General features: G+C 42.3%; 1 protein-coding gene across 12 annotated transcripts in view; it reads left to right on the top strand.

The window, feature by feature from the left end:
* LOC115197597 (SH3 and multiple ankyrin repeat domains protein 2) overlaps nucleotides 1-26,466 on the top strand; it is a 174,058-nt gene that overhangs the window by 131,061 nt on the left and 16,531 nt on the right. For 8 of the 12 annotated variants that reach the window (XR_003879034.1, XM_029759268.1, XM_029759264.1 and 5 more), the window contains 4 exons: nucleotides 23,164-23,299; nucleotides 24,293-24,379; nucleotides 24,552-24,560; nucleotides 25,437-25,460. Coding sequence is in view for 11 of the 12 variants with exons in the window: in XM_029759268.1 (XP_029615128.1) it covers nucleotides 23,164-23,299; nucleotides 24,293-24,379; nucleotides 24,552-24,560; nucleotides 25,437-25,460 (256 nt within the window). In the remaining variant the exon portion in view is untranslated. The remainder of the gene's footprint in view (nucleotides 1-23,163; nucleotides 23,300-24,292; nucleotides 24,380-24,551; nucleotides 24,561-25,436; nucleotides 25,461-26,466) is intronic. The other 4 variants (XM_029759263.1, XM_029759266.1, XM_029759270.1 and 1 more) reach the window with 2 other exon arrangements.

Raw genomic sequence — 26,466 nt, forward strand, 5'->3', positions numbered from 1 at the left:
AATTTAGCTAGCTAGCTTGCAGTTGCTAGCTAATTTGTCCTATTTAGCTAGCTTGCTATTGCTAGCTAATTTGTCCTGGGAGATAAACGTTGAGGTGTTATTTTACCTGAAATGCACAAGATCCTCTACTCCGACAATTCATCCACACAGAAAAACGGTCAACCGAATAATTTCTAGTCATCTCTCCTCCTTCCAGGCTTTTTCTTCTTTGGTCTTTATATGGCGATTGGCAACTAACTTTCATAATAAGGTGTATTACCACGACCGACCGACCTCGGTTCATCTTTCAATCACCCACGTGGATATAACCAATGAGGAGATGGCACGTGGGTATATGCTTCTGTAAACCAATGAGAAGATGGGAGAGGCAGGACTTGCACTGCGTTCAGCGTCCCAAGTAGAACTGACTTCTATTTTAGCGCCTAGCAACGCAGACGCTCGCAAGCAGTGTGGGTGCAATGATTGAATAACATCTATGTGTACATTTATTTTACAACGCTCATGCACGCAACGCGAGCGGTGTGGTCAGCATGTTAGGGTCACATAGCAGGTTGTAGGAAGCTCTTAGGGTCACATAGCAGGTTGTAGGAAGCTCTTAGGGTCACATAGCAGGTTGTAGGAAGCTCTTAGGGTCACATAGCAGCTTGTAGGAAGCTCTTAGGGTCACATAGCAGGTTGTAGGAAGCTCTTAGGGTCACATAGCAGGTTGTAGGAAGCTCTTAGGGTCACATAGCAGCTTGTAGGAAGCTCTTAGGGTCACATAGCAGCTTGTAGGAAGCTCTTAGGGTCACATAGCAGCTTGTAGGAAGCTCTTAGGGTCACATAGCAGGTTGTAGGAAGCTCTTAGGGTCACATAGCAGGTTGTAGGAAGCCCTTAGGGTCACATAGCAGCTTGTAGGAAGCTCTTAGGGTCACATAGCAGGTTGTAGGAAGCTCTTAGGGTCACATAGCAGGTTGTAGGAAGCCCTTAGGGTCACATAGCAGGTTGTAGGAAGCTCTTAGGGTCACATAGCAGGTTGTAGGAAGCTCTTAGGGTCACATAGCAGCTTGTAGGAAGCTCTTAGGGTCACATAGCAGCTTGTAGGAAGCCCTTAGGGTCACATAGCAGCTTGTAGGAAGCCCTTAGGGTCACATAGCAGGTTGTGATATGGTTTGTTAATGCACTTAGTAGATGTGTATTGACATAAATATGTATGCATGGCTCTGGTAGTGGATATAATATGACAATACTGCTGGTCTGAATGGCCATGGCCAAATGGACCTCCACATATTCTGTATCTTACATACACAATACAATGTATTCAGGCTCCAATTTAACCAATTGAAAGTATAGGTAGCCTGGGGGCGGCAGGTAGCCTGGCGGGTAGGAGCGTTGGGCCAGTAACCGAAAGGTTGCTGGATCGAATCCCCTGACAAGGTAAAAATCTGTCGTTCTGCCCCTGAGCAAGGGCAAAGAAGACATGGATGTTGATTTAAGGCAACCTTTCGAAAACACACTCTGATTCAGAGGGGTTGGGTTAAATGCGGAAGACACATTTCAGTTGAATGCATTCAGTTGTAGAACTGACTAGGTACCCCCTTTCCCTATACAACTGACTAGGTATCCCCCTTTCCCTATACAACTGACTAGGTATCCCCCTTTCCCTATACAACTGACTAGGTATCCCCCTTTCCCTATACAACTGACTAGGTATCCCCCTTTCCCTATACAACTGACTAGGTATCCCCCTTTCCCTATACAACTGACTAGGTGGAAAGGGGGATACCTAGTCAGTTGTATAGGGAAAGGGGGATACCTAGTCAGTTGTATAGGGAAAGGGGGATACCTAGTCAGTTGTATAGGGAAAGGGGATACCAAGTCAGTTGTATAGGGAAAGGGGGATACCTAGTCAGTTGTATAGGGAAAGGGGGATACCTAGTCAGTTGTATAGGGAAAGGGGGATACCTAGTCAGTTGTATAGGGAAAGGGGGTACCTAGTCAGTTGTATAGGGAAAGGGGGGTACCTAGTCAGTTGTATAGGGAAAGGGGGATACCTAGTCAGTTGTATAGGGAAAGGGGGATACCTAGTCAGTTGTATAGGGAAAGGGGGGGTACCTAGTCAGTTGTATAGGGAAAGGGGGATACCTAGTCAGTTGTATAGTGAAAGGGGGTACCTAGTCAGTTGTATAGGGAAAGGGGGATACCTAGTCAGTTGTATAGGGAAAGGGGGATACCTAGTCAGTTGTATAGGGAAAGGGGATACCTAGTCAGTTGTATAGGGAAAGGGGGATACCTAGTCAGTTGTATAGGGAAAGGGGGATACCTAGTCAGTTGTATAGGGAAAGGGGGATACCTAGTCAGTTGTATAGGGAAAGGGGATACCTAGTCAGTTGTATAGGGAAAGGGGGATACCTAGTCAGTTGTATAGGGAAAGGGGGATACCTAGTCAGTTGTATAGGGAAAGGGGGATACCTAGTCAGTTGTATAGGGAAAGGGGGAAACCTAGTCAGTTGTATAGGGAAAGGGGGATACCTAGTCAGTTGTATAAGGAAAGGGGGATACCTAGTCAGTTGTATAGGGAAAGGGGGATACCTAGTCAGTGGTATAGGGAAAGGGGGAAACCTAGTCCCCTTTTCCCTAATAGCTAAGGAAATAGTAACCTACCATGAATGGGCCCTGTTGAAAAATAATACCCTGTATAGGGATATGGAACACGGGGCAGTTTGGGATGCAGTAGCCTCAGTGTATCCTGCCAACAATACAGAATCTCTTAGCAGTGGACGTCTAATGCTCTTATCTGTCTGTGTAGCTTCCTGTCCTTTCACAGAGAACAACAGCAGCTGTTTGAAATAACCTATAATCAAGCATATGTTTAGCACTGATGTTATGTTCCTCACAGGAACAGATTCCAGTGTGAAAGGGCAATGTGTGTGTGTGGGTGAAGGTGTGTGGTTGAAGGTGTGTATGTATGTGGGAGGTGGGTGAAGGTGTGTGTGTGTGTGTGTGTGTGTGTGTGTGTGTGTGTGTGTGTGGAGAAGAAACATATTTTCAGTGTGTAAGTGCAGCGTGTGCGTGTTTTTCATTCTGTTTTATGTGTGTGTGTGATGAACTGGCAAGGTGCGATGCTGCCCTACATCATAGATGTCAGCACTCTCCTAAGTCATTGTCCTCCAGCCGAGCCAGTTTGTCACAGTCTGGGTTTGTTCTACATACAGAGCACTGGTGTGGTACTGTGACCACAAACGCATTGAGGAAGGCGCGAGCCAAAACATTTGTCAGTGTGGTCTATGAGGACTAGGGCTGGGGATTGCCAGGCACCTCACGATACGATATTAACACAATACTTAGGTGCTGATATGATATGTATTGTAGTTTCTATACTGTGATGTTATTGGGATTCGCTGCAGTGGGACAAGAGAGCGCATGAGAAAAGGAGTTTTGATCATTGGTGGATTTAAAAGTGCTGAAAACATGTTGGCTCACTATTGAAAAAGAACATGGAGAACGAGCTAGAGAAGAACATGGAGAACGAGCTAGAGAAGAACATGGAGAACGAGCTAGAGAAGAACATGGAGAACGAGCTAGAGAAGAACATGGAGAACAAGCTAGAGAAGAACATGGAGAGCGAGCTAGAGAAGAACATGGAGAACGAGCTAGAGAAGAACATGGAGAACGAGCTAGAGAAGAACATGGAGAACGAGCTAGAGAAGAACATGGAGAACAAGCTAGAGAAGAACATGGAGAACGAGCTAGAGAAGAACATGGAGAACGAGCTAGAGAAGAACATGGAGAACGAGCTAGAGAAGAACATGGAGAACGAGCTAGAGAAGAACATGGAGAGCGAGCTAGAGAAGAACATGGAGAGCGAGCTAGAGAAGAACATGGAGAACGAGCTAGAGAAGAACATGGAGAACAAGCTAGAATTTTGGTACAGGAAGAGCTGACTAGCGCTGGATAACGTTAACAAAAAAATTGTTGTTGGAGAGAATCGCTACTCAGAGTCATACAATAAATGATATCATCAAAACTAATACTGCAATACTCTACTATATAGACCCCCCATCACTAAGTAAGAAATGTTGCTATAGGAGAAAGAATCAAAGCTTCATTGCAACTGATAGGTATATTTAAATTAGTGCTGCCCTCTCATCAATGACTGTTGTTTCCAAACACCCTTCTCTCTCTTTGCCTGGTACTGTGGAGCTTGTATTGATGTTGGACTAAGCCTCCCCTCGCCAGTCCTTACTGCAGTGCTCTGCTCATCTCTGTGACTATCTCACGGACAGTGAGTTGTTCTGCTCATCTCTGTGACTATCTCATGGACAGTGAGTTGTTCTGCTCATCTCTGTGACTGTCTCACGGACAGTGAGTTGTTCTGCTCATCTCTGTGACTATCTCACGGACAGTGAGTTGTTCTGCTCATCTCTGTGACTATCTCACGGACAGTGAGTTGTTCTGCTCATCTCTGTGACTATCTCATGGACAGTGAGTTGTTCTGCTCATCTCTGTGACTATCTCACGGACAGTGAGTTGTTCTGCTCATCTCTGTGACTATCTCATGGACAGTGAGTTGTTCTGCTCATCTCTGTGACTATCTCATAGAAAGTGAGTTGTTCTGCTCATCTCTGTGACTATCTCATAGACAGTGAGTTGTTCTGCTCATCTCTGTGACTTTCTCACGGACAGTGAGTTGTTCTGCTCATCTCTGTGACTATCTCATGGACAGTGAGTTGTTCTGCTCATCTCTGTGACTATCTCATGGACAGTGTGTTGTTCTGCTCATCTCTGTGACTATCTAATGGACAGTGTGTTGTTCTGCTCATCTCTGTGACTATCTCACGGACAGTGAGTTGTTCTGCTCATCTCTGTGACTATCTCACGGACAGTGAGTTGTTCTGCTCATCTCTGTGACTATCTCACGGACAGTGAATTGTTCTTCTCATCTCTGTGACTATCTCATGGACAGTGAGTTGTTCTGCTCATCGCTGTGACTATCTCACGGACAGTGAGTTGTTCTGCTCATCTCTGTGACTATCTCACGGACAGTGAGTTGTTCTGCTCATCTCTGTGACTATCTCATGGACAGTGAGTTGTTCTGCTCATCTCTGTGACTATCTCATGGACAGTGAGTTGTTCTGCTCATCTCTGTGACTATCTCATAGACAGTGAGTTGTTCTGCTCATCTCTGTGACTATCTCATAGACAGTGAGTTGTTCTGTGTGGACAGCCGCCAAGAGACACTGCAGAGCATGCCTTGGAGCTACCTCATGGCCTAATAACAACACAACCTGTCACTAAAATAAAGAACTCTGCTTGGTGGTGTAACCTACTTTGAGGATAGGAGGAAAGTAAATTGTGTGGATACGTACGGTAGCAATGTACTAACAGGCTTAACTGTCTCTTAATTGTTTATTTGTCGATATTGTAGTAAATAATTCAATCCAGGCTTTGAACTGATGACCTTGTTCAGTGTTACAATGGCCCTATTCTCCCTGAAGGGACAACATGGGATGTTGAGTCTGAAAAAAAGGACAATGTATTTACAAGAATCCCCATTATTACCCAATGAATAGACAGTAGAATCATTATACTTCCCATTCACTGGCTAATGGGGGATTCTTGTAAATACAATCTCATTAGCCATGGTGGGGACCTGTTGGTTCATCGCACATGCTGCTGGATGTCCAGGGCTCACGCATGTCGTAATACGGCACAGTGGTCACCTAGCAACCAGCTTCACATTGTGTCCCTAAGCTCGCTGGGATGGATGAAAGGGAGGAAGACAGCTGTAAGAGATTTCCCAGCAGCACCCTCTTTGTCTGTCGCTGACGGTCTGCCTACTCTAATATAAACGTGTGTTAAAACGTCAGCAAGTGGCTGGGGTGACGGAGGTGTGAGCTATGTAGCTGTGTGTCCCAAGCCAGAAAATGGGCTTTATTGTGTTATTAATATATTATATTGCCAACTGTATAATACAACCTGTATACTATTGCTATTCCTAAATTAGCTGATTAGCTAAATGTGGCATTCACTTCAAGGTCATCTCAAATGTACTCTGATTACACCACAGCGTGGGATACAGTATATAATGGCTTGTAGTGTTTACATTTCAGCTCTTTGGAATACCATTGGTTTATAACATACGGTAACACATCAAATCAGATGTTTTTTGATATATACATTGATTGTGTTTCTTGACATTTTTCTTATATACTTTTCATATGCTTACTCTTCAACCATGACATCACATAGTATCTCCTGTGGTTCATCTCTCTCTTGAATGTCATCAGTGTGTGGGGATCCCTCTCTTCAATAGTGTTTCATCTGCGTATGCCTGACGTATGATACCACTACTCTTAATACATGGGCTTTGTGCTGAAGCGGTTCCAATTCAGGCCACCCAGAAAAGGCTGTAAAAGGGAAGAACGATAGATGGGTCATCTCATCCAGCAGCTCCTCTGTGTACTTGGTAATTAGACTACTCAAAAGAGTTCCACCTGCCCTGAAGACTGAAGAGCAGAATAGCTAGCGAGGAGATTGCATTTGATCATGGAATTGCAATGGGACTGTGGGTGATTGGCCTCTGTTAACCCTCCCTCTCTGAAGTGGCTCAGTGAAACCACAGTGAGACAGCCTTTACTCCATTGATTGCCAGCCACTGGCCTTTTCCCTCTTACGTGATAACATCCCTGTCCAAGAGGGAAGAAAACACTTGGTGGTGCCGAATGGCATCCCATTCCCTACGTAGTGCACTATTATTGACCAGGGCTTATAGGGTTCTGGTCAACAGTAGTGCACAAGTAGCCTAGTGGTTAGAGCGTTGGGCCAGTAACCGAGCTGACAAGGTAAAATCCCTGAGCTGACCAGGTAAAAATCTGTCGTTTGGCCCCTGAACAAGGCAGTTAACCCACTGTTCCTAGGCCGTCATTGTAAATAAGAATTTGTTCTTAACTGACTTGCCTAGTTAAATAAAGGTTAAATAAAATAAAAAATTGACCTGGGCTTATACGGTTCTGGTCAACAGTAGTGCACTATTTAGGGAACATTTGGAGCACGTCCATTCTCTCCAGGAAGCAGTAGCTGATTGTACTGAGTGACTCCGCAGTCACAAGACAACAGCTGTGTCTCAGAAGACTTTTTGCCCATGACTTGAATACATATTTTAGAGTGTGTCATGTGACTCTTTGAGTGTGTGTAGTATGTGCTTCTTGTTTTGGTGTGTGTAGTTTTCGTGCATTTCATCCAGTGAAGTGGATGAATCAAGGAAGCAATAAATCATTATTGTTGTCTCTTGTACAGTACTGGTTAAAGGCTGAATCTGGTTGTCTGTCTCTGTCCTTCCTTTAATTGTCTGTGTATTGATTGGTTTGTTTTTCTCACAGAATTAGGCATTTTAGGGAGTCTGGGGACAGAATCTTTTTTTTTCTTTTTAGTGTTATTAAATGGCTCATCTCTTTATCTCTGTGGACTGGTCAGAGGTGCCCGAGGGTCTCCTGGTTCACTGAGCAGTGTTATGTAATGCTTGGGCCGCCGAACATAGACATTCAATGTTATATAATGTGTGTGTGTGTGTGTGTGTGTGTGCGTGCGTGCGTGCGTGCGTGCGTGTGTGTGTGTGTCACTATGCAAGTGGGTGCACACCCTTTTAGTAAATTGCACATGTTAATTCTGCTGGATATAACCAGAAGTGACACAAAATCCTATTTCTGAACTATGAAAGGGCCTTGTAGACACAGGCACACAACCTCCTTCCCTCCCTCCCTGGTAAATCACTCGCTGCATTCGTTGCTGTCTGTATTTCACATCACTGAGATGTACTGGGCTATTATGATGTAGGATGCGAAACATTGGTGTTTTCCATTTTTTCACTGGATGGATTGGGTCAGAACCTCTGAGACAGAGCAGCGAGCAGACAAGACTGTGAGACAGAGCAGCAACCCTGAGCAGAGTAGACGAGAGTTTGTGAGACATAGCAGCGACCCTGAGCAGAGTAGACAAGACTCTGTGAAAATGAGGCTGCATCTGAAATGGCACCCTATTCTCTTTATAGTGTACACTTCTTTTGACCAGAGTCGGGTTGTGATCAAAAAGTAGTGCACAATTCTTTCTTTTTTTTAACCTTTTATTTAACTAGGCAAGTCAGTTAAGAACAAATGATTATTTACAATGACGGCCTACCCCGGCCAAACCCTAACCCGGACGACCCTGGGCCAATTGTGCGCTGCCCTATGAGACTCCCAATCACGGCCGGTTGTGATACAGCCTGGATTCAAACCAGGGTGTCTGTAGTGACGCCTCTAGCACTGAGATGCAGTGTCTTAGACCGCTGCGTCACTCTGGAGTACTTTTTATAGTTGGGTCTGAAATGATTGACATCCTTGATATAGATGAGCAAAAATTACTGTATAAAATAAATAATTAAAATACTGAGCTACATTGTACGCTCACATTTTTGGGGGAAATTATATTATTTGAATAATACAATTGCTCAGACAAAGCGATTTTGTTTAACAAGTAATAAAAATGTTGTTTTTTTTAAAGTATGGGTCAAAATTATACCTTTAAATACCTTTCAATACCTCACCTTGTGAGGATAATGGCACTGAATGTTTTTCTAAAATGTTTTATGAGTTGGAGAACACATTGGGAAGGATGCCATTTTGCAAACTCCAGGCATTTACATTTGTTGGATAACATTAAAATAGAGCTCTTTGGCCATGCACACTAGTGGTGGATTTGGCATCGAAATGAGAATGCATGAGCAGAAAATACTGCCCCCACCCCCCCTATCCTTTCAACACACACGAAGTGCATAGTTTTTAGACCCCTGGAGTTTTTACACATTTTGTTACATTACAACCTTATTCAAAAATGTATTAAATCTACATAGAATACCCCACAATGGTAAAGCAAAAACAGATTTTTTGAAATTGTTGCAAATTATTTTAAAAACGGAAATATCACATTTACATAAGTATCCTGACCCATTACTCAGTACTTTGTTGAAGCACCTTTGGTAGCGATTACAGCCTCAAGTCTTCTTGGGTATAACGCTACAAGATTGGCACACCTGCATTTGGGGAGTTTTTCCCATTATTCTCTGCAGATCCTCTTAAACTCTGTCAGATTGGATGGGGAGCGTCGCTGCACAGCTATTTTCAGGTCTCTCCAGAAATGATAGATCGGGTTCAAGTCCGGGCTCTGGCTGGGCCACTCAAGGACATTCAGAGACTTGTCCCGAAGCCACTCCTGCGTTGTCTTGGCTGTGTGCTTAGGGTCGTTATCCTGTTGGAAGGTGAACCTTCGCCCCAGTCTGAGGTTCTGAGCGCTCTGGAGCAGGTTTTCATCAAGGATCTCTCTGTACTTTGCTCCGTTCATCTGTGCCTTGATCCTGACTAGTCTCCCAGTCCCTGCTGCTGAAAAACATCCCCACAGCATGATGCTGCCATCGCCATGCTTCACCATAGGAATGGTGCCAGGTTTCCTCCAGACATGATGCTTGGCATTCAGGACAAAGAGTTCAATCTTGATTTCATCAGACCAGAGAATCTTGTTTCTCATGGTCTGAGAGTCCTTTAGATGCCTTTTGCCAAACTCCAAGTGGGCTGTCATGTGCCTTTTACTGAGGAGTGGCTTCTGTCTAGCCACTCTACAATAAAGGCCTGATTGGTGGAATGCTGCAGCGATGGTTGTCCTTCTGGAAGGTTCTCCCATCTCCACAGAGGAACTCTGTGGTCATTCTGGAGATCCAGAATGACCATCGGGTTCTTGGTCACCTCACTGACCAAGACCCTTCTCCCCCGATTGCTCAGTTTGGCCGGGCTGCCAGCTCTAGGAAGAGTCTTTGTGGTTCCAAACTTCTTCCATTTAAGAATGATGGAGGCCATTGTGTTCTTGGGGACTTTCAATGCTGCAGACATTTTTTGTTACTCTTCCCCAGATCTGTGCCTCGACACAATTCTGTCTCAGAGCTCTATGGATAATTCCTTCAACCTCATGGCTTGGTTTTTGCTCTGACATGCACTGTTAACTGTGGGACGTTATATAGACAGGTGTGTGCCTTTCCAAATCATGTCCAATCAATAGAATTTACCACAGGTGGACTCCAATCAACTTGTAGAAACATCTCAAGGATGATCAATGGAAACAGGATGTACCTGAGCTCAATTTCGAATCTCATAGTCAAGGGTCTGAATACTTTGTAAATAAGGTATTTCTTATTATTTTTTTGGTAAATTTTTCATTATGGGGTATTATGTGTAGATTGATGAGGAAAACATTTAATTTAATCAATTTTAGAATAAGGCTGTAGCATATCAAAATGTGGAAAAAGTCAAGGGGTCTGAATACTTTCCGAATGCACTGTACACACACACACACACACATCTGCACACACACACTAATATATATGTGTGTACTGTATTCTATACCATCTATTGTATCTCAGTCTATGCCGCTCTGACATTGGTCATCCATATATTTATATATTCTTAATTCCATTCCTTTACTTAGATTTGTGTGTATTAGGTAGTTGTTGGGGAATTGTTAGATACTACTCGTTAGATATTACTGCACTGTCGGAACGAGAAGCACAAGCATTTCGCTACACCCGCAATAACATCTGCTAATCACGTGTATGTGACCAATAACATTTTAATTTATTTGACACACACATACACAGACACATACAGTCATTATATAACATTGATTGTCTTTTTGCCATGGGGCAGGGGAAAAAATAGTGCTGTTTTATAGCTCATCTCATGCCTTTGTTCACATTTTTCCATGAGGCTGAGAAGATTTTACAGTTTTAAAGCTAATTTCCTACTATTCTACACATTTTGCCATGAGACTGAGATAATATTCATATTTTGTTATCATATGCCCCCCGATTTTTCGTTTTACATTTTTTACATTTTTTTTAACAAGTTATTTTTTTCATTTCACTTCACCAATTTGGACTATTTTGTGCATGTCCATTACATGAAATCCAAATAAAAATCCATTTAAATTACAGGTTGTAATGCAACACAATAGGAAAAAAACGACAAGGGGGTGAATACTTTTGCAAGGCATTTTTGCATTTTTGATGTTATGGGGCTATTTTGCTTCCACTGGTCCTTGTTATGGTCAACGGCATCATGACCCAGTACCGGGATATTTTAGCCAAAAACCTGGTTGCCTCTTCCAGGAGGCTGAAACTTGCCCCCAAGTGGATTTTCCAGCAAGACAATAACCCCAAGCACATATAAAAATCCGAAGGGAAATAGTTAATAATATCAACATTTTGAAATGGCCATCTCAGTCTCCGGATTTAAAACCCATTGAAAACCTGTGGTTTGAATTGAAGAGGGCAGTCCATAAGCGCAGACAAAGCATATCAAGGATCTGGAAGGATTCTGTATGGAGGAATGGTCTAAGGTCCCTCCCAATGTGTCCTCCAACTCATCAAACATTTTAGAAAACGCTCAGTGTGGTTATCCTCACAAGGTGAGGTATTGAAAGGCATTGAAAACATGGGTGCCAACAACCTTTACCCCACCTACCAAGAAAAAATTATATATCACTTGTTAAACAAAATCTCTTTCTCTAAGCAATTGTATGAGCATACAATGTCCACTGCAATTTCAGCCACACCCATTGCTGACAGGTGTATAAAATCGAGCACACAGCCATGCAATCTCCATAGACAAACGTTTGCAGTAGAATAGCCTTACTGAAGAGCTCAGTGACCTTCCGTCATAGGATGCCACCTTTCCAACAAGTCAGATAATCAAATTTCTTCCCTGCTAGAGCTTCCCCGGTCAACTGTAAGTGCTGGTATTGTGAAATGAAAACATCTATGAGCAACAACGGCTCAGCTGGAAAGTGGTAGGCCACACAAGCTCACAGAACGGGACCGCTGAAAATCATCCAAAAATTGTCTGTCCTCGGTTGCAACACTCACAATTGAATTCCAAACTGCCTCTGGAAGCAATGTCAGCACAATAACTGTTTGTCGGGAGCTTCATGAAATGGGTTTCCATGGCCGAGCAGACGCACACAAGCCTAGGTTCACCATGCACAATGCCAAGCGTCGGCTGGAGTGGTGTAAAGCTCGCCACCATTGGACTCTGGAGAAGTGGGAACACGTTCTCTGAAGTTATGAATGACACTTCACCATCTGGCAGTCAGATGGACGAATCGGGGTTTGGCGGATGCCAGGAGAATGCTATCTGCCCGAATGAACAGTGCCAACTGTAAAGTTTGGAGGAGGAGGAATAATGGACTGGGGCTGTTTTTCATGGTTCGGGCTAGGTCCCTTAGTTCCAGTGAAGGGAAATCTTCACGTTACAGCATGCAGACTATTCTGTTCTTCCAACTTTGTGACAGCAGTTTGGGGAAGGCCCTTTTCCTGTTTCAGCATGACAATGCCCCGTGCACAAAGCGAGGTCCATACAGAAATGGTTGACGATTTTGGTGTGGAATAACTTGACTGGCCTGCACAGAGCCCTGACCTCAACCCCATTGAACACCTTTGGGATGAATTGGAACGCCAACTGCGAGTCAGGCCTAATCGCCCAACATCAGTGCTAACCTCACTAATGCTGTTGTGGCTGAATGGAAGCAAGTCCCTGCAACAATATTTCAACATCTATCAGCAAAGGGGGGACCAACTCCATATTAATACCCATGATTTTGGATTGAGATGTTCGACGAGCAGGTGTCCACATACTTTTGGTCATGTAGTGTAGCTCAGTATTTGAATTATTTATTTTAAACAGTAATTTTTGCTCATATTTATCCAGGCTGTCAATATTTTCTTGGGACACAGCCAAAGACAAAAGCAACCCTTAGTGAACAGATAAGAGGAGTAAAATGGAGGGCTCAGCATCTTCTAATCCATTCTGTGTGTTGTAGAGTCCATGTTGGCTGATCAGGGACAAAGTCATTAATTTCATCAGGCTTTAATGACGCATTGGGATGTAGACCACAGAGCAACACTTTTCCCTTAATTAATGTGTGTGTGTGTGTGTGTTTGTGTGTGTGTGTGGGTGTGTGTGTGTAAGCCGTGCATGCAGGGTCATTCAGTATAAAGCATTACAGTAAGCCGATTTTGGGATCTGATTTTGTGCGAAATTTTATTTTGTTAAGTTAAGCATCTGGTTCCCCTCCCCCATGTTTTTTTTTGCGTGTGTGTGTGTTGGTGCGTGCATGTGAGCGGGTGTGTGTGGGTGTAGTGCCCTCTCTGTCTCAGACTCGCTGTAGTCCAAATGTAACTAGATTAACCAGATTAAAAGACAAGGGTGAGATTTCCTGTTTGGGGGGTTGACATGGATCTCGTCACGCCCCCTTCAGTCCTGAACCCTCGTCACAGTGGCTTGCGAAAGTATTCACCCCCCTTGGCATTTTTCCTATTTTGTTGCCTTACAACCTGGAATTAAAATGGATTTTTGGGGGGGTTTGTATCATTTGATTTACACAACATGCCTACCACTTTGAATAAGCAAAATATTTTTTATTGTGAAACAAACAAGAAATAAGACAAAAAAAACTGAAAACTTGAGCGTGCATAACTATTCACCCCCCCAAGTTCAATACTTTGTAGAGCCACCTTTTGCAGCAATTACAGCTGCAAGTATTTTGGGGTATGTCTCTATAAACTAGGCACATCTAGCCACTGGGATTTTTGCCCATTCTTCAAGGCAAAACTGCTCCAGCTCCTTCAAGTTGGATGGGTTCCGCTGGTGTACAGCAATCTTTAAGTCATACCACAAATTCTCAATTGGATTGAGGTCTGGGCTTTGACTAGGCCATTCCAAGACATTTAAATGTTTCCCCTTAAACACTTGAGTGTTGCTTTAGCAGTATGCTTAGGGTCATCATCTTGCTTGTCCTCTCAAATCTCTGGAAGAATTTCCCTGTATTTAGCGCCATCCATCATTCCTTCAATTTTGATCAGTCCCTGCCGATGAAAAACATCCCCACAGCATGATGGCCAGAATAATGGTGTTCTCGGGGTGATGGGAGGTGTTGGGTTTGTGTCAGACATAACGTTTTCCTTGATGGCCAAAAAGCTCAATTTTAGTCTAATCTGAACAGAGTACCTTCTTCCATATGTTTGGGGAGTTTATAGTATGAAGAATACAATTGAACATAGCTGAATAAAGTAGAAAGGATCTTTTCTCCAAACAATTTCTGAGGGAGTGCGCTATTCTGTGTTGAACGGTTGGCAAATAAACTGGTTCTCCTATATGCTTAATTTAGAGTTGTTTTGCAACTTTAGTTGTGATACAAACGTTGGGCTATATGTTAAAAAAATATATACATTATAAGGCTGCATGGTGCAACTCTAATGATAATTTGAAAAAAGTTGCATGAAAGGCATGAGCTCTGATTTGCTTCTTGCACAGGCTGCACACACTTCATCAGTCTCTCATTTACAATTTGACAAGCACTTGATAATGCCTCGAATTTCCCGGCAGCATCCTCCGAGTGCCCCCTAAAAAAATCCATGCCTTTTCCGGTCAGTGGCCGTTGTGCCCTTGGGCTGAATATGATAATATCACGTTTAGGTAAGACCCAGATGCAGACAGTGTAGAAGTAACAAGAGTTTATCACAACCACAAGGGCAGGCAAACGTCAGGTCAAGGCAAGCAGGGGTCAGTAATCCAGAAAGGGTGAAACGGGTCCAGAATGGCAGGCAGTCTCAGGGTCAGGGCAGGCAGGGGTCAGTAATCCAGAATGGTGGGGTAAGGTACAAAACGGCTGGCAGTCTCAGGGTCAGGGCAGGCAGAACGGTCAAAACCAGAAAGGACTAGAAAAGAGCAGGAAAAGAGACAGGACCAGGGAAACAAATGCTGGTAGGTTTTACGAACAAAACAAACTGGCAACAGACAAACAGAGAACAAAGGTATAAATACACAGGGGGTAATGGGGAAGATGGGCGACACCTAGAGGGGGGTGGAGTCAATCACGAAGACAGCTATTCTATTGGTCAACTTTACTTCTGTGCGAGAAATAAATATTCCAGACATAGTCTGGGACAGTTGTGGGATGCGATAGATCCCAAATGAATACAACCACTAGCATCACAAAAATGTTTAAAAGCAATGAGGCTGATGCAATAGATGAGAACGTTTAGCTTAAAATGTTGATCAAATATTAGGCTATTTCTTCACATAATAAGCGCAGCAATGCACACACGACAGTAGGCTATAAGCACGAGTGTTCCAAAATGCAATCAATTAGTGTAAAAGACTACAAATGTGATTATGCATGTAACGCTTTATTATAAAGTTGCATATTTATGGGGGAAATTATCTTCCCCAAACTCACACGCTGCCTATGTACAGTATGCACGTTAGGCTCTACACCAGTTGTAAAGTGGATTCATGTGCTTAATTTTAAGAAGTTATTTGGCCAGTTTAGTTGTGATACATGTCCGAACCTTATCACAACACATAGGCCTATGGGCTAGGCTACATGAGGTGTGGGACTATGATTTGAAAAAGTCGCAAATAAAAGGCATGCGCTGTTTCTTGCCTGCCTACACATAAGCTAGGCATCATTCACAAGTGATAGGCTAATATTGTTACCCATCAGACTATTCACTAAGCTAAGGGCCTGGGACTAAACACCTCCTATTGCAACTCGATCATGAACTACCTGACGGGGGCCGCCCCCAGGTGGTAAGGGTAGGTAACTGTGACGTGGTGAGTTTGGACCTAGGTGCAGAGAAGAGACCAGACGAGGAATCAGTGGTTAAGGATAAACATAAATACTTTACTGATAAACAGTAGCCCCAGGATCACAGTACACTGGAAAAAACAACAAAAACTAAGTGTCGAAAACTCACTCAGGAAACAAACGCACAAGGTAAACAATTCAAGCTTCTGAAAAGAAACCAGAAAACACTCCTCTTTTAACAGGGAAATCGTAATGATTAATAGGATGGTCTCTGCTGCCCTCTGGTGACAGGTGGAACCACAACAGGTAGCAACACATCTGCCACGCTGATCCTCAACACGGGGGCCCCTCAGGGGTACGTGCTTCGTCCCCTCCTGTACTCCCTGTTCACCAATGACTGCATGGCCAGGCATAACTCCAACACCATCATTAAGTTTGCAGATGACACAACAGTGGTAGGCCTGATCACCGACAACAATGAGACAGCCACCCAAGTCTAGGTCCAACAGGCTTTTTAACCTCTCTAGGGTATGTGGGACGAAATCGTCCCACCTACTCAACAGCCAGTGGAATCCCGTGGCGCGATATTCAAATACCTTAGAAATGCTATTACTTCAATTTCTCAAACATATTACTATTTTACACCATTTTAAAGACAAGACTCTTGTTAATCTAACCACACTGTCCGATTTCAAAAAGGCTTTACAACGAAAGCAAAACATTAGATTATGTCAGCAGAGTACCCAGCCAGAAATAATCAGACACCCATTTTTCAAGCTAGCATATAATGTCACATAAACCCAAACCACAGCTAAATGCAGCACTAACCTTTGATGATCTTCATCAGATGACACTCCTAGGACATTATGTTATACAATACATGCATGTTTTGTTCAATCAAGTTCATATTTATATCAAAAAACAGCTTTTTACATTAGCATGTGACGTTCAGAACTAGCATACCCACCGCAAACTTCCGGTGAATTTACTAAATTATTCACGATAAACGTTCACAAAAAACATAACAATTATTTTAAGAATTATAGATACAGAACTCCTTTATGCAATCGCTATGTCCGATTTTAAAATAGCTTTTCGGCAAAAGCACATTTTGCAATATTCTGAGTAGATAGCTCGCCATCACGGGCTAGCTATTTTGACACCCACCAAGTTTGGCACTCACCAAACTCAGATTTACTATAAGAAAAATTGGATTACCTTTGCTGTTCTTCGTCAGAATGCACTCCCAGGACTTCTACTTCAATAACAAATGTTGGTTTGGTTCAAAATAATCCATAGTTATGTTCAAATATCCTCTGTTTTGTTTGTGCGTTCAAGACACTATCCGAAGGGTAACGAAGGGTGACGCGCCGGCGCGTATCGTGACAAAAAAAATCTAAATATTCCATTACCGTTCTTCGAAGCATGTCAAACGCTGTTTAAAATCAATTTTTATGTGATTTTTCTCGTAAAAAAGCGGTAATATTACGACCGGGAAACCCTGTTTTCGTTCAAAGACTAAAAATCTAAAATGGACTCTTCTCGTGCACGCGCGCACCAGTCTCATTGTTCTCTGATCGACCACTTACCAAATGCGCTACTGTTTTTCAGCCATGGCCTGCAAAGTCATCATTCAACGTTCTGCCGCCTTCTGAGAGCCTATGGGAGCTGTAGGAAGTGTCACGTTACAGCAGAGATCCTCAGTTTTCAATAAAGAGAGTGTAGAAGGCCAAGAAATGGTCGGAGAGGGCACTTCCTGTAAGGAATCTTCTCAGGTTTTTGCCTGCCATATGAGTTCTGTTATACTCACAGACACCATTCAAACAGTTTTATAAACTTTAGGGTGTTTTCTATCCAAATCAAACAATTATATGCATATTCTAGTTTCTGGGCAGTAGTAAGAACCAGATTAAATCGGGTACATTTTTTATCCGGCCGTGCAAATACTGCCCCCTACCCTAGAGAGGTTAACAGCTTCTACCCCCAAGCCATAAGACTCCTGAACAGCTAATTAAATAGCTGCCCGGACTATTTGCATTGACCTCCCCACCCCCATTTTTAGGCTGCTGCTGCTCTCTGTTTGCTTGTAAGCATTTCAATGTAAGGTTGTATTGTAATCAAATTTGATTTGATTTAATCTTGTCTTTACATATACTAAATAATATATGTGTGAAATTAGTTTTGATTTAGAATGGACCATTATCATGCACTTGTCTCGGAACAGGAGCAGGGGAAAAAATACATGTAATCTATGCACTTAGTTAGATATAGTAGGTCACAGAGGGTGAGGAGACTTTCACTAAGGGGTTTAGTCTTTGGGGGTTGTGTCTTTAGGGGGTTGTGACTGTGGCGACGGTCATAGAGTGCGAGGAGTATTTCACCTCCCCCGGGGGAGGTTCCTGCCAGTCTGGGACTATTTCTGTTATGGAGGCATCATCATTTTGAAATACATGACTTACTGTTGTAGTCTCTCTTACTGTACACTTTAATGGAGGTCAGAGATGGTGATGAGACTCACCTTCCCCAAAGTTTCAACATCTTCCCTGTCACCCTGGGACTCTCTGGGAGTGGTATTATACAAGCATCAGCATTTTATTAGGCTCGCAGAACCACTATTCATGTTTTCAATAATGATTTCAACGATTCAAACTACTTTCGAGTATCCTTCTCAGGGCAAATGTCAAATTTTTCTGGTGTATTAGTACAGTAGGTTTTCTGTACTTCGGATTTGTATCTGAAGAGGACAGGGGGCCAGGTGGAAGTGTTTGTGTTTGATAGACCTGGGGTCTAACTAGCTTAGTCCTCTTCTCTGGACGTGTGTAGAGGGTTGAGATCAGGCAGTGTAGAGGGCCTAACTGACCATCGATCATCAACACCATATGTGACCAGCCTTTTGGCCATTTGGACACTTCTCTGGCAGATGGGGGTTATGATGACACTTACACTGCGTGCACAATTATTAGGCAAGTGAGTATTCTGATGTTATCATTGTTTCTATTCACATTTTCGAACTCAAAACCATATAAACTTGAATGCTTATTGGATTTAATCATTTTCAGGTGATATGTATTTGTATAATGAGGGAGGGTGTGGCGAAGGTGAATAACACCTTATATCAAGGTGTGCATAATTATTAGGCAGCCTCATTACCTCAGGTAAAATGGGCCAAAAAATACATTTAACTGACACTGAAAAGCCAAAAATGTAAAATGCCTTTCAGACGGATGCGACACTCTTTAAATAGCTAAACTATTGAGGTGTGATCACCGGACATTCAAACGTTTTGTTGCGAATAGTCAACGGGGGGCAAAAAACGCATGGGGAAGAAAAGGCGCAAATTAACTGCAAAAGAATAATTAAATGTCAAACTACCAGGAACCCATTATCCTCCAGTGCCACCGTATTCCAGAACTGCAACCTACCTGGAGTGTTCAGAAGTACAAGGTGTCAAGTGCTCAGAGACATGGCCAAGGTCAAGAAGACTGAAACAAGACCACCACTGAATAAGATTCACAAGTTGAAGCGTCAAGATTGGGCAAAGAAATACCTGAAGACAGATTTTTCAAAGGTTTTATGAACAGGTGAAATGAAAGTGACTCTTGATGGACCAAATGGATGGGCCCGTGGCTGGATCAGTAATGGACACAGGGCACCACTTTGAGTCAGGTGCCAGCAAGGTGAAGGAGGGGTACTGGAATGGGCTGCTATCATTGAGGATGAGGTAGTTGGACCTTTTCGGGTTGAAGATGGACTGAAACTCAACTCCCAAACCTACTGCCAGTTTCTGGAAGATTCTTTTGTCAAACAGTAGTACAGGAAGAAGTCCTCAGCATTCCAGAAGGCCATGATCTTTATGCAGGACAATGCTCCATCACATGCATCCAAGTACTCCACTGCTTGGCTAGCCAGCAAGGGCCTCAAAGATGCCTGAATAATGACCTGGCCCCCTTCCTCACCTGACTTAAATCCTATTGAGAACTTGTGGGCCCTTCTCAAACGTGAGATTTACAGTGATGGAAGACAATACACCTTTTTGAACAGCATTTGGGAGGATGTGGTTGCTGCTTCAGCGAAAATTGATCGTGAACAGATCAAGAAACTGACAGACTCCATGGATGGAAGGCTCATGGCAGTTATTGAAAATAAGGGTGGCTATATTGGTCACAAAATATTTTTGAAAGGCCAAAAATGTTATATAATTGTCATTTTGTGTTACTTATCTGTTACACTTACTCTAAAAATTGAGAATAAACAAGTGAGTTGAGAGAAATTATTTTTGTAATTTAGTTGCCTTATAATTCTGCACACTAATAGTTGCCTAATAATTGTGCACACTTATATATTTCCCTGAGAAAGACAAAACTCACTTTTCCTTTGTTAAACATTCAGGTTTGAGGTTCAATAACATTTTGGATTGACTGAGAGCATTGTGTTTGTTCAACAATAAAATTAATCCCGAGGAATACAATTTGCCTAATAATTGTGCACGCAGTGTACTTGGCTCAGTACAATACTGTGCGTAGTATGATGAAGACATTCCACTGGCTTTAGGCTTGGCTCAATACAATACTGTCCCTATAATGATGAAGACACTCCACTGGCTTTAGGCTTGGCTCAATACAATACTGTCCCTATAATGATGAAGACACTCCACTGGCTTTAGGCTTGGATCAACACAATACTGTCCCTATAATGATGAAGACACTCCACTGGCTTTAGGCTTGGATCAATACAATACTGTCCCTATAATGATGAAGACACTCCACTGGCTTTAGGCTTGGATCAATACAATACTGTCCCTATAATGATGAAGACACTCCACTGGCTTTAGGCTTGGATCAATACAATACTGTCCCTATAATGATGAAGACACTCCACTGGCTTTAGGCTTGGATCAATACAATACTGTCCCTATAATGATGAAGACACTCCACTGGCTTTAGGCTTGGATCAATACAATACTGTCCCTATAATGATGAAGACACTCCACTGGCTTTAGGCTTGGATCAATACAATACTGTCCCTATAATGATGAAGACACTCCACTGGCTTTAGGCTTGGATCAATACAATACTGTCCCTATAATGATGAAGACACTCCACTGGCTTTAGGCTTGGATCAATACAATACTGTCCCTATAATGATGAAGACACTCCACTGGCTTTAGGCTTGGCTCAATACAATACTGTCCCTATAATGATGAAGACACTCCACTGGCTTTAGGCTTGGATCAATACAATACTGTCCCTATAATGATGAAGACACTCCACTGGCTTTAGGCTTGGATCAATACAATACTGTCCCTATAATGATGAAGACCTTTATGATGAGTAAAAGTGGAGACACTGTTTGATATGATAGAGTTGTTTATGACTGTTGGCTGTGATTGTTGGCTCTAGCTCCCAGAGCATATGCTGATTCTGTCTTTGTCTGTGTCACCCAGAACAGATCTACTGTAATGTTATTGTATGTTATTAGAAGAGGATGATGTCATACTGTACTGTGTTATTAGAAGATTATGATGTCATACTGTACTGTGTTATTAGAACAGGATGATATCATACTGTACTGTGTTATTAGAACAGGATGATATCATACTGTACTGTGTTATTAGAACAGGATGATATCATACTGTACTGTGTTATTAGAACAGGATGATATCATACTGTACTGTGTTATTAGAACAGGATGATATCATACTGTACTGTGTTATTAGAACAGGATGATATCATACTGTACTGATGATGTCATACTGTACTGTGTTATTAGAAGAGGATGATGTCATACTGTACTGTGTTATTAGAACAGGATGATATCATACTGTACTGTGTTATTAGAACAGGATGATGTCATACTGTACTGTGTTATTAGAAGAGGATGATATCATACTGTACTGATGATGTCATACTGTACTGTGTTATTAGAAGAGGATGATGTCATACTGTACTGTGTTATTAGAACAGGATGATGTCATACTGTACTGTGTTATTAGAACAGGATGATATCATACTGTACTGTGTTATTAGAACAGGATGACATCATACTGTACTGTGTTATTAGAAGAAGATGAGTGAAAACATGGCTAGGAGCAGCAGTTTTTTACGTTTGTATTCAAGAGTGGGACAGTCAGTAAAATCTGTATTTTTAAAGGAGTAGTTCACTATTTTACAACATGATGTTAGATGGTTCATCACCCAGAAAGTAGTCCATGGGCCAGGATAAATTGTAATCCATGGTTCGGTTTTCTTTAAACAGCCCCTACAAACTTCAGCTAACTAGAGCCACATTTAGTTTAAAATCTATGGAATTTATTTAAAAGGCCAAATCATTTTCACGTAACATCAAACCAAATATGGAGTTGATTTGAGGAGATTTCAGGTGATTTTGGTCACAGGGGATCACATGCCATATTTCTTCCATTCATTTTTAGCTAGCGGTGGCTAAAGTTACCTGGGCCTTATTGAGGACCTGATTGAGTGGCTGGAAACAATGATCCATTAGACAGCAGCACAGGCTGGTTGAACACCTCAGAGACCACCTCTGGCCAGGAAATACAGGAATGAGAACAGTCCATAAACAGTTTATTAGATTGCAGCACAGTGTACAGATGTAGGGGCTTCATTTGAGCAACAAGAAATGTGAATTATTATGTGGATTATAATTAATGGATATTTTTGTAGGGGTTGATCAGTGTTTTGTAAAGGAAAATTAGGTATGACATTTCTCAGTGGAAATTACAAGCTTCAGAAGCATTCTGTGGATGGGGTTGTAGATGGAACCCAAAAGGGTTCTGCCTGGAACAAAAAAGGTTCCAAGGCAGGTTATAGATTATGTATTATAAAGGTTATATAGGTTATAAATAGCACCCTTTTTTCTAAGAGTGTACAGTACATCTGTTATACAGGATGGTTGGAATACCACCAGAGACCTCCAAGCAGGAAATACTGTGCTGGAATCAGTCCATAAAACCTGGTTGAAATACCACCAGAGACCTCCAAGCAGGAAATACTGTGCTGGAATCAGTCCATAAAACCTGGTTGAAACACCACAAGAGAACTCTGAGCAGGAAATACCAAAAAACTACTGAAGATATATAATCACCGTCAATCTCAGTCAAACCTCAATACTTTGCCAAGTTTTGCCAGGTTGTTGCATTTTTATTTTAAGGGTTGTGGTTTTACATTTAAGTTAAGTCATGGGGTGATGAAGATATGCTGCATTTCAGATCAGCTTGATGATGGAGAGTTGTTTCCATGGGGATAAGGATTTGTTACAACTATATTTTAGGGTTGTAATGTTATATTTCTGTCCAGTCATTGAGTCCTGAAGTGATGTTGACTTTGCCAAGTTCATATCAGCTTGATAGTGAGTTGTTATTGAGAGATGTAACATCTGATGGAATACGTTCTGTTACAGCTGTATTTTAGGGTTGCGATGTTACATTGAGTCCAGTCATTGAGTCCTGAAGGTTCATGTTGTACTGACTCTCAGGTGTATTGTCCTCTGTTTTGCAGGTGAACCAGGAAAATGTTGTGAAGGTGGGCCACAAACAGGTGGTCAATACAATCCGACACGGGGGCAACCGGCTCATCATCAAAGTGGTGACGGTTAGCAGGAATCTGGACCCTGATGACACGGCCAGGAAGAAAGGTAAGCCTCTTATCCTCTCTGTTTCTCACCTTGCTGCTCTGCCCTACACCACCTGGCCAGTGGGCTCAATGTCTGATCGGTTGGGGTGAATCCACAGTGAGGGTCCCAGCTGGTCCTCAAACCAGAGCTGGGTTCAAATACTATTTGAAATCATTTGAAATACTTCAGCTGTCCTCGATTTAGCTTGCCTGGCTTAATGGACCAATAGATAGACCTAAAACGTCAAACCCCATACTCCAGGCAGGCTAGAGCAAACGCTGAAAGTTTTTTTCAATATTTCAAATAGTATTTGAATCCAGGTGGTTCTAAACTGTCGTGGCCCATCCTTGTACTGTACTGTAATGTATCAGGAAGCTAGAAGCTGACCGCTAGAAGAACATTGATGACTGGTGCTTTTCAGCCTTGAAGTTGAGACGGTGGTTTTACAGTTGGGGCATTCAAAAGTTAACCTGTACTGCAGCACAGGTCCAATTCAAAGTGAATGTAACTGCACTGTCAGGGGCATATTTGGGAAATACATTTTTAGATGTTTTTGTTAGATGATTGCTACTGAACTTGGCGCTTGCATGGTGTCACTCTACTTGCTTGGCGTCACCCTGCGAGACTTGTGATGTTGTCACATGAACAATCCAGCTTTGCTGCAGCACAGGCATTTAAAAAAAGTTTGCCTGCTTTTTAACATCCCTGTCTACCACTGGAGGCTACTGAGGGGAGGACGGCGTATAATAATGGCTGGAACGGAGCGAATGGAATGGCATCAACCACATTGATCTCATTCCACTCCAGCCATTACCATGAGGCCATCCTCCTCAATTAAGGAGTCACCAAACTCCTGTTCTGTCTATTAGAAATCTCACACTTGGGGCCTGTACAGGATGATGTAACATTACAGAACTCTCAGATAGAAATGTAGAATGTAGAACATAGTTTGTGATAGAGCTGACTCTATTCTATCACATCCTTGATGTTCTTTTGTGTGTTGTGTCATTGCAGTGGCCACACCTCCACGTAGGACTCCTCCCGCTGCCCTGTCCATGGCCATGCGCTCCAAATCCATGACCTCAGAGCTGGAGGAGCTAGGTAGGAATCAGCAATGTGGACCTGTGAGAATAGAATTCCAAGAGATCAAATGCATTTTGTATGTTTGTGGTTTGTTCTCTGTGTGTTTGTTTAGTGATTTGATGATCTGGAAAACCTTTTAAAAAGTAACTGTGCACTCCTGATTTTTTTTCTTGAATACCTGCCTCTACAGTGGACAAAGGTATGCAGTATACCGTAGCTAGTGTTTGGTCACAGCTGCACGCATCTCACGTCATTTAAGAGATGACTATATTTATTCTTCTTTGAGGGGGCTTGAACAATGATGTACTTTGTAAAAAGGCACAAAGCTATTCTGCTCTGTAGGGTTTGATCTGAAGAGAGCTGGAGAGAACATTTGAAGGACTGTGCTGAATCATCTAAAGTGATAAAGGGATCATTAGCCAGCATGACTGATCATTTTGAACTGTTTTGAACCATCATAACAGTTGCATAATTCCACGCCATGTCATCATAAATTGAATTTAATACGCTTTAAAAAACAATATTATTAATTTACTTAGACATTTAATTGATTGTTTGATTGATTTACCTCAGAGCTGTATGCTGTATGTAAATAGCTTTGATTTGACTCACCTTTTGAAAAGCTTTTACCTTATTGCTGACTCATCTGTCGCTTACAACTGTTCTGCAGTAGATGTCTTTTGAAGGGCCGGTCATAGAAATATCATGATTGGACCGATCATTCTATGTCTATGGGGTTACTGGTCATTCTATGACTTTGTCTATGGGATTACTGGTCATTATATGTCTTTGTCTATGGGGTTACTGGTCATTCTATGTCTTTGTCTATGGGATTACTGGTCATTATATGTCTTTGTCTATGGGGCAAGTGGCATGTTTGGAAGCTTGAATACAATTGCTTAATGAAAATATAACTAGGCCTATAGTGGTCAGTAGTGGTTATAATATAATTCAGCTTTAAATGACAATATTACACTATCTTTGCATAATAGCCTGTGTTGATGGTAAGAGATTATTTTGTTGATTACTTTTGATCATCTGCTATATAAATTCTTTCTATTTTCTTATTTGTAAGCCACTTTGAGGAAAAAGATGGGTGGTAAGTGTGATCGGCATGCTTTATACAGTACATGTACAAAACAACTGATGTTCTTTTGCCTTTATTTACTAGATCCCTATTTGTTTACGATTGTGTTCAATTAGAATGAATGCTATATACTTGATGATATGTTCTCTCACTCACTAGATCCTTAGCTAGACACTGAGTGGACAAAACATTAAGAACACCTGCTCCTTCCTTGACATAGACTGACCAGGTGAAAGCTATGATCCCTTATTGATGTCACTTGTTAAATCCACTTCAATCAGTGTAGATGAAGGTGAGACGACAGGCTAATGTTTAAACCTTGAGACAATTGAGACATGGATTGTGTATGTGTGCCATTCAGAGGGTGAATGGGCAAGACAAAAGGTGCAAGTTCCTTTGAAAGGGCATGGTAGTAGGTGCCAGGTGTACCGATTTGTGTCAAGAACTGCAACAGTTTCCCATGTGTATCAAGAATGGTTCACCACCCAAAGGACATCCAGCCAACTTGACACAAATGTGGGAAGCATTGGAGTCAACATGGGCCAGCATCCCTGTGGAACGCTTTCGACACCTTCTAGAATCCGTGCACCGACGAATTGAGGCTGTTCTGAGGGCAGAAGGGGGTATAACTCAATATTAGGAAGGTGTTCCTAATGTTTGGTATACTCAGTGTACTATACATGCTCACTGGACTTTAGAGGGCATTTAGTGGGTATGAAGGTGAACTAGTGTTTGTTGTCTAGGGGTTGTAACCTAAACAGGGGTGTCGTAAAAATTAAGAACATATGAAAATGCCCTTCTGAACAAGAACCTGTTTAAAAACTAACTTTTCACAGCAAAGCCTACGTACTTCAGTTCAGTATGAGAGCGCAGTGCTATTCTCATGCATTATTCATGGTTCTGGCCCTCTTTTAGACACAGTTATGCAAGATCAGGAAAAAGCAACAGCAGAGATCTTGGATGTGTCCAAACGTGCACTCTTTTCTCTATATTGTCCACTACTTTTGACCAAAACCCT

This window comes from Salmo trutta, chromosome 7, assembly GCF_901001165.1.
Source record: "Salmo trutta chromosome 7, fSalTru1.1, whole genome shotgun sequence".
Taxonomy (NCBI): Eukaryota; Metazoa; Chordata; class Actinopteri; order Salmoniformes; family Salmonidae; genus Salmo; species Salmo trutta.